The sequence below is a fragment of the Cyprinodon variegatus genome, unplaced genomic scaffold (assembly GCF_000732505.1).
Source record: "Cyprinodon variegatus isolate N-32 unplaced genomic scaffold, C_variegatus-1.0 Scaffold18, whole genome shotgun sequence".
Classification (NCBI taxonomy): domain Eukaryota; kingdom Metazoa; phylum Chordata; class Actinopteri; order Cyprinodontiformes; family Cyprinodontidae; genus Cyprinodon; species Cyprinodon variegatus.
The window spans coordinates 608,861-617,652 of NW_015150471.1; the positions used below are offsets into that span (position 1 = coordinate 608,861).

The following is an 8,792-nucleotide window of genomic DNA, read 5'->3' on the forward strand; positions in this document are numbered from 1 at the left end:
AATTATTTGCAACAGTTTTACATTGTGTGCTTTATTTTGGTATCATACAGGAAGTGGCAGCGGCCATAAAAAGTGTTTTATCAGACATTGGTCTGATTCTGGAGAGAAAAACTTACAGGAAATCACATTTCCTTGTCCTCTTTATGCAGGCTGAGACTCGTTTGGGTTGGCCATTCTTCCTTTTGAGGAAAGTTCCACCTACTGTGTCAGAAAAAAAACCCCAAATGATTCCGTTGTGGGGTGGAGTGGAGTCTTAAACACCAACATGGCAACATAAAGTCTTGTAAGGTTTGGTATTTCATGCCTAAGGTATTTCCACAGTAGTTGAAGTACTCATTCAGCAGACAGTCCTCTGAAACACTATATGATTTATATATAATGACAGGTACATAGTATTGGCAGATAATCACCCTTGTGTTTCATAGGCATCTTGCAGTATAATCAATTTTTTGCCCACTTTTACATCGGATGCCTCTCACAACATGGCGGCCGCAAGAACGTAGAACGACGTAAATATCGAACAACAGAAGCGAACGTCGTGTCGTCACACTTTGTAAACCTGGTATGTCATGTAGAAATATCGGCTTTTATTGAACAGGAAGAGGAGCCCCACCAATGGCGGGGCATCAAAAAATTAGAGAAAACTCATGTTGTTCCTCTCCACGGAAATCTTTAGTAAAAGGCGAAAGATTTAAACGATCTGAAGAGAAACATGAGTGTATGATGAGAGCTGAGAACAACGGCTATTTATACTCCAACATACAATTCTGCCTGACGGTGTTGATGATCTCAAGTTTAAACTTAAACTACTGAATTAAAAAAGACTATAAATTGAAAGAACCATAAAGATAGTATCGAGGATAAGCAAAATTACCACAGCAAATACCAGTTAATGGATCTGTTAAGTGTAAATTCCAGCGGTAATAAGCAATGGAACGCATCACGCGGTGCATGATGGGTAAAGTACAATTGCTTTAGCATTAATGCTTGGTTAAGCTACCAATCCATAAACAGGTTGGTGGTGGCTTATTCGGTGGTTAAAACGAAAAACAAAAACAAAAACAAGGTATTAAACTTGGGAAAAATACATTTAAAACGATATTGAATTGAATGTTAGAGGCATAAATGGAAACACTTTCTGAAGTATGAAATCCACGAATATATGCAGAATAAGAATGCTGATAGAATGGAACGAAATGAACTGCAGATGTTATGCAGCTCATTATATATATATATATATATATATATATAATTATTACTATTTAAAATCAAATGAAATATACATAGGATCTTTTCTTTTACACAAGTAACTTGGATAATTTATTTTATTATATTTTAGAGCTATACAGAAAACATAGAAAACATATTTCTACAGATATTGTATTTATTTTATCTTTATTTAATCTTCATTGTTTCCTCTTTTGCCATTTCCTCTTTCCTTCTTCTAATCTCTTCCCTTCAAGGGTAAAATTCTTGTAATTCTGAGCTTAATACCTACCTACCATTCTCCAACTGAATCAAATAAAGGTCACAATGTGATGCATTGCCGCAATGTTTCGTTGTTATCTTGAAATAACTTTCCTATTATTCAATAGACAAATATTCAATAGGCATATATTTAACTGTTGACTATCCTGCGATAGGTTTGTTATGTACCTTAAGAGCACATTTCAACTCACAATGGTATGTAAGAGGCACTGGTGGTAAGCATTAAATTAATTCTTGAACTAGTTTTCCATTAGAACATTAGCTGCATTCTCTTCTCCAAAATACAGTTGGAACCCCCCACCACTACTAATTTACAAAAACATGTTCGTAAACATTAATAATTCTTAGTTTGCTACCATTTTGTTCTACATCGACTGATAACATCCTGCCACCTGCAACCTTTTTACCTTTTCTATATTTATATGGATCGACTACTGAATCACATCCCCAAACCAGAGGTTCCATTATGATTATCCCCTGCCGAAAAGGATTTTCCTCGTGTGCAATGGCTATTACCTTTTGTGTAATTGTCAATAAAGGCTAAACCACATTCTTGTAAAGAAAAAATAACTCAAATTTTTATTCATCTGAGCATCACTCAGCAGCAGTCATGTGACAAAGGACCTCAGTATGCAGCTGCAGTCTGAATGAATCTGCATACTGAACTCCTTCCCCAACATACTTCTGCTGAATGATGCTGAAATCTGACGTAGGAATGAGCAAAGAAATTATTTATTATTGTATTCTCATGTGCTCTTGAGCCCCTATATGGATAACCTCCCACCCAACTGTCTAAATCCGTTTGTTTTGCAGATAATATACAGTATATGAACTTTAGACAGAAGCATTGTCCTCTCCAGGCCAGCAGACACGTGTAAAAGACTTCTTACCAAGTTTATAAACATTTTCTAATGTTTTCTCATAATTTTACTGTATGTTTGTTATTAAGATCATACTGGATGAGAGTGATGCTGTTAAAGAGTGCAGTATATTGTACGATGCTCCATGATAATATTCTCCCAGACTCCAAATATTTCATCTAATCCATCTAAGTGACAGTGACAGTAAGCGTACTGTGACATACAAAAGGTCTGTCTGTAATGAGTTACAGTCTTCGCTTTTTTTGCCTAAATTTATTTTTATATCATCCACCTCCCTCTGTGTGAATTGTAGGCTGGCTTTAAAATCCGGAAACTCTCTCATCAGGTTTTCCATCTGAGCATAAGTCTATAATGCTATTAACACAGCAATGATCTTTAAAGATCATTGCTGTGTCTCCTTGTTTTTCTCCACTCTAATAGATGTTCCTCTCTGTTTGGGTCAGACACCGTTATTCCAATTCTTCTTTTTGGACTTTTGAGCCTGTGATTGACGATTCAGGGCTCTCGTGACATGATGTCTGTTTCCTCCTATTTGCTCTCTCCTTCTGTGACAAAAGGAGGGGTACATAGAGACCTTACATGGTGCGTTTGTGTGTGGCTGTTAGATTCAAGCACCTCAAACATTTATCAACATACAAGGAATGAAAGACAAGAACATCAGATCATTTTTCTCGCAACTCGAGCAGAACGGACAGAGATGTGTTCAGTTAAAATCTCCTACCGCTCTCAAACACACTCTGCCAAATCCTTTATTTTTATTTCAATAAAGGAGGTCCCTACTTACATGAATGTTGCTGATCTAAAGGGAGGGGACAAACAGCAGCAACAATATCTTTGTGACAGATTTACACAAGAATAAGCACTTTAAAAGGCATGCTATCTATCTATTTCACCCTTGTCAAGAGTGAGGAGACAGCTGCTCTCTGTCAACCCCACTTTAACTCCCTGCATAAGATTCCAACATGGAGACTGGTCCAAGATTTCTCCAAGATCGCTCCGTTTCAACAGCTCAACACAGAAATTAGCACCAGGCCATAGCAATTTTAAGGGAAACAAATAGATATTCAGTATAAAGGGTATTGTAAAAATGATTAAATATGAGATAACATTATATACTACATTTGGTCCAACAGGCTGTGAGGATGATTAAAAGTCTGTTTCTTTGCCGAGCTCCTGTGTTTGATTCTCTGGGTTTTCACTTTTGTTTTCAACCTTGGCAAAGAGCTGTGTGGAGAAAAAGAAAACAAATAAAGTTAACGTAGTGAAAAATAAATGTTAAAGGTTTCCTTTTGGCTTTTCCTTCTTCTTCCTTTTTTTTTTGATTGTAAAGTGAACAAAGACTTCACTCATGAGAATCCAGGGTGGAATAAAGATAAAAGCCAATGTAATGATATAAATAACGTGCTGCTGTCATTTTGCACTTCTCTGATGTTGCTGCTATTTTCAAACATCCATTAATTTAAAAATGTCCATAGCTGTATATTGGTTATTTTATTCTCCAAGTGCACAGTTTTATATTGTTATTGTAACACTTTACAGTACAGTTTTTTATTGTCTATATTTTAACTCTTTCCTATTATGTTATTCTTACACATTTTTATAAGGTCCATATTTGTTTGGCTATTTTCAATAATCTTTCTGCTTCTGTAAATTTGCCCATTGTGGGAAAATAAGGAGATTTTCTATTCAATTCTATTGTATAAAATGGGTAGAAAGATATAAGTAAATCTAAACAATGTATGTATAAAAAATACATCTGAAAAATCTCTAATATCCAACAACAAAAAATACTTAGTTAAGCAAATTGTGCAAAACAGCAATATAAAAAAAAAAAAAAAATCATATCAGATTTATAATCCCCTGCAGATATATTAGAATCTGTCCTTAAATTACAGCCAAACCTACTTACACAGTAACAGATAAAAACCTCTAGATAAATTAAACATCACTACCACATATCTGACTCAATAACCATTAAAACAACTATTTTCATTCATTTCAGACGGAACTATTCACATACTTGTATTATATTAAACTGAACTTCCAACATTCATCACTGTTCGGTGCCAAGTACCATTTCCTCTGATCACGGAGCAGCCGGCTTGCTTAGTCTTGCAATGAATCCTGGGATTTCCAAGGATAGATACATCGGACGTGTCATACCCGATCCGTCCTGGAAACACGATCCATTCTGCGCATGCGCCGTCAGCTCATTTGCGCATGCACATCCAGATATACTTCCACGTCATCCTCGATTTTATTTTGTTGAATATACCTAAATGACGTTTTCCCTTCCCAAAAACATTAATCATGCATTTCTTGAGAAAATAAATGCCTTAAAATCCTTTCTGTTTTATCACTCGTCTGCCCGATCTGCACCTGAAATGGGATCCTACCTTAATTCCGGGAGCTAACTTTTTCGGCTTTGGATTTAAAAATAAATCTCGTGTTTTTGACTTTTTGTTTTGTTTTAACCTTATGCTATATAGTGTGTAATCTAAAGAAAGAAACAACTAAAATGCAGATAAACATGGTTTAATCATATTTCGCTGGTCTGATGATGACATCAGAGAAGCAGCTTAACGAAGAAATATGAAAAGCATAAAAATTGTCTCACAAAAGTCATAAAACATTTTTACAGATGTGGATTACTATTCTTTAGTGAGTTATGGATATAAATAAGTAGTTTTAGTACCATAATTACATTATTTATGGACACTGAGATGTATGTCTGTTTGCGCATCCACAGAACGGATCATGTTTCCGGGACAGATCGGGTAGTGACAGGACCTATTCTTCAAATCGGACAAAAAAAGTAGGACGCATTTGTCTTGGAATTCGACCAGACCTCGGCGCCGCGCTATGACGTAATCAGCCTTCGAATCTGGCCTTTGGAGGACGCATCCCATGAATTCGAACAGAGCAAGTGTATGAGAAGAAAAGAAAGGCCTCAGACGAGGCAGATATATCCCAGAATGCTTTGCACGGGGGGTTCTCCATGCAAAGCATTATGGGATTTACTGTTGTAGCAGCCCGCTGTCACCATAGGCTGTCGCTTCTCGATAACTGAGACTAATAATAAAGATGCCGCAGGCACCGCAAGGTGGAGGAGGAGTTACGTGACCAATGGGGAGCAAAAACTAGTGATCTGTCTGTACGTCAGGTAACTGAGTTCACTATAAAGTCCCCTATATAGTCCCTGCTCTATAGAGCGATTGAGGGATTTGGAGGTTAGGGCGGACATTTGGACACAGTAAGCTTGTATGAGCTATGAGAAAAGCAACTTTGTGTTGTGCATGTGCATTTTTTTGAATGGAGAAGACAGGTTCGCACAAATCCTCAACAATCCCTTTAAGCAGTTCTCACAGCTTTTACACTTTACCCATCAATCCTTATCTACAGAAAATGGAACAAATAAAGAGGCAGTGATGAAACCAGCCTACATTCTTGAACAAACTGTAAAATGAGAAGAATTTCAAAACAATATCACCATGACAATGCTGTAAAAAAAAAAACAAAAAAAAAACAGCCTCTGGAAATGGACATTTCCAGAAAAATGGACCAGTACTTCCTGCTTGAGTGTCCACCATTGTTATACCTGATACATTTAATGTAGATGATGCCTCGTCTGCAACAGTTTTCCTTGTAACTGTGACAATGGTGAAATTAATTATTAAAAACCTTCTAGCTCAACTAAATAAGATACTCGGGCGAAATAACAAGTCAGAGCTGAGTGACTCGTCTCCATCAGCAGCTCTCGTCAGATGAGGCAATGCCTCTGCCATTGCGTTATCCGATTTTCCTCAGAGACATTGAAGCGGAGCTGATTAATACCCCACAGCTCATTTCTGTTAATGGAAATTAGTATTCCTGATGTCAGAAACTACATCTTACCTCATCCCTTTTCATCTTTAGGTCCTTTCCCTCAGGATCCTCTTGTAAGATCTGTATTTTCAGCTCACACTCTGTGAGAAGCTCCAGCACAAACTGATCTGAATCTGGATGGACTTTAATAGATTTGTCCTCAGGCTAAAAGACACAAAGCAGAAAAAGAAGCTAAATAAGCTTCACTGTCAACAGCAGTGTTGACATAAAGGTGAATTCCTGTTATTTACAAGGTTGATGTGCTGCAGTTTCTCTGCCAGGTTTCCAAGTTGAACTTTGATGGAGCTAAGGGTCTTCTTAAGCCCGGCCAGGCGTTCCGCAGCTGCATCGCGACTCTGCTGCTGAATCTGCAGCTGATGCTCGCTTTTCTCCAACATCTTCATGTCACTATTGAAACCAGACAGAAAACTAAAGCAGAGCACTTAGCAAGGCCTTAAGGCACATGGTCCTATCTGGACAATCTGGACAAGCGTAGGACTCTTCTGCACCTGGACAGTTTAGCTTCCTCAGAGTATTTCATGTCCTCAAACTGTTGAATTCTGAGCTCCTTCTCCTTCTTCAGCTCCAACAGGACCTCCTCATTCTCTTGTTTAAGCTTCTCAAAATGCTGATATTTCTCGTCCTGTAAGATAAACTGCTTCACAAACTCCTGTAGGGTGGATGGATGATATAAGGACAGCATGCAGACGTCCCTGTTTTTGTCACATTTACTGTGGTTTTCCACTTTTATACCTGCATATCTGTGCATCCTGTTGCTTCACTGATTCTCCTGAAAGCCTTCTCATAGGGGAAGATGTTGTTCTCTTCTTCCTCAGTGATCTCAGGACGGACTTGCTGGGTGTCAAAGTCCAAATCATCTGGCTGTGTTATTGTCTTTTGAACCTGTAGGAGTCCCAATTCTCATATTATTATTTTTTACAACCAGTTTAATGCTGATTTATGATGATAAACCCAAGAATGATATATTTTCTATCTCATTGAATGTGTTCAGACAACTAAAATCTGCATTAAACATATTTATCAGTGCTAGAAAACATTGTGTAATTGGCACACATTTAGGTTTTCAAAAATCCCCTTTTCTTAGCTGCTACTCCAAGCTTATTTGTGTCTAAATCTAAACCAGTGTCTAAGTTTGTCTGATTCAGATTGCAATATAAATACTTCTTTATTGAATAAGTCATTCCTCTAAAGGTGAATCATATTTCCATCCTACATTTTTCTCCGCCTTCTCAGCTTGACTCTTGAGTTCTTCACCCTTGTGCCTCAACCTGGCTATGATTTTCTTCCTCTCATTTTCTTTTTTGGACATCTCCCTCTGCAGCTGCTGTAACTCAGCCTGAATGACATCATTACAGAGACACCAGGTTAGAAGGATTAACAGCAGCAAACATGGATAAAAATGCTGCAAACATTCAGTAGTTCACCTTTGTAGCTTCTTTGGCGAGCTGAGCATTATTATTCATGACCTGCATATTGTCAAGCTTCTCTCTGTGCTTCTGATTTTCTTCTTCCAAACTCTCGATCTGTTTTCCGTAAGTCACACTCTCCTGCTAAAAGATTAGGAAGGAAGACTGATGTAAAAACATGTGAGAATAAGTAGCAAGAAACAAGGGAAGCGTATAAAAAGTGACAAGATCACATTTTTATTTTTAGGGCTGCATTTGCAGTATAAACAAAATCAAACAAAATAAAAATATTCAAGATGCAATGAACTGTTCACCCACTGGCCACGCCTACCAAGTGATTTTTTTGTTATTTAATTCAATCCACCTGGAACAAGCAGTTCTCCATAAAGCCTAATGGTGGCAGCAGTGATACCATCATGTGGAATTTCCTACTTTGACATTTTAACGCTGGTATATTAACCTAAAACTGAATACAGAAATGCAGCAAAAAAAAAATAAAAAATCATTCACAATAATTTACTAAAAATAAAGAGGACTAATACAGAATGTTTGACCTTTATTAATTAGTTTTACACTTTTAAAGGGGGGATTCCAAAAAGTAAAAAAAAAACAAAACCCTGGACTTTGTTTTCCAAGATTGAAGACGTTTCGCTTCCCATCCAGGAATCTTTTTCAATTCAAAACATCTGAATTAGCACTGACTTCCAAGCTTTGTAGAGTAGCCCAACAAAGCCTTGTTTTAGCTTAGAAAACATGCAAATTGAATTAAAAGAACAGGTCCGCCCCTTAGAAATTGGAAGTCAAAGGACCACCCTTTTCAGAGGCGACGACTCCCCATTACTAAGGGGCGGACGCTGATTCAGACATTTTGAGTTGATGGGAAGCGAAAACGCCTTCAAACTGGAAACAAAGTCCACTGGATTGTTTTTCCACTTTTTTGGAATGACTATGACCTGGATGACTGAAAATCTTTACCAGCATATTCTATATGCGAGAGTTTGTTTTCTAAAGATGAAGAACATTAACCTGACAACAGCCAGATGCATGTCTCGCTCCGCCTAGCTCCACTCACATACATCTGGGACACCGCCATAGGAATTGCCTTTACTGAAGGCTGGGCCTTATCAAAACT

At 37.6% G+C, this 8,792-nt stretch overlaps 1 protein-coding gene across 1 annotated transcript in view; it reads right to left on the reverse strand.

The window, feature by feature from the left end:
* Positions 1–3,045: 3,045 nt before the first annotated feature.
* ccdc151 (coiled-coil domain containing 151) overlaps positions 3,046–8,792 on the reverse strand; it is an 8,702-nt gene continuing 2,955 nt past the window's right edge. Inside the window, exons 3-9 of the mRNA XM_015387834.1 lie at positions 7,679–7,804; positions 7,468–7,590; positions 6,987–7,136; positions 6,743–6,903; positions 6,485–6,641; positions 6,264–6,398; positions 3,046–3,593 (exon numbers count right to left, since the gene is read on the reverse strand). Coding sequence (XP_015243320.1) covers positions 3,516–3,593; positions 6,264–6,398; positions 6,485–6,641; positions 6,743–6,903; positions 6,987–7,136; positions 7,468–7,590; positions 7,679–7,804 — 930 coding nt within the window. The 3' untranslated portion in view covers positions 3,046–3,515. The remainder of the gene's footprint in view (positions 3,594–6,263; positions 6,399–6,484; positions 6,642–6,742; positions 6,904–6,986; positions 7,137–7,467; positions 7,591–7,678; positions 7,805–8,792) is intronic.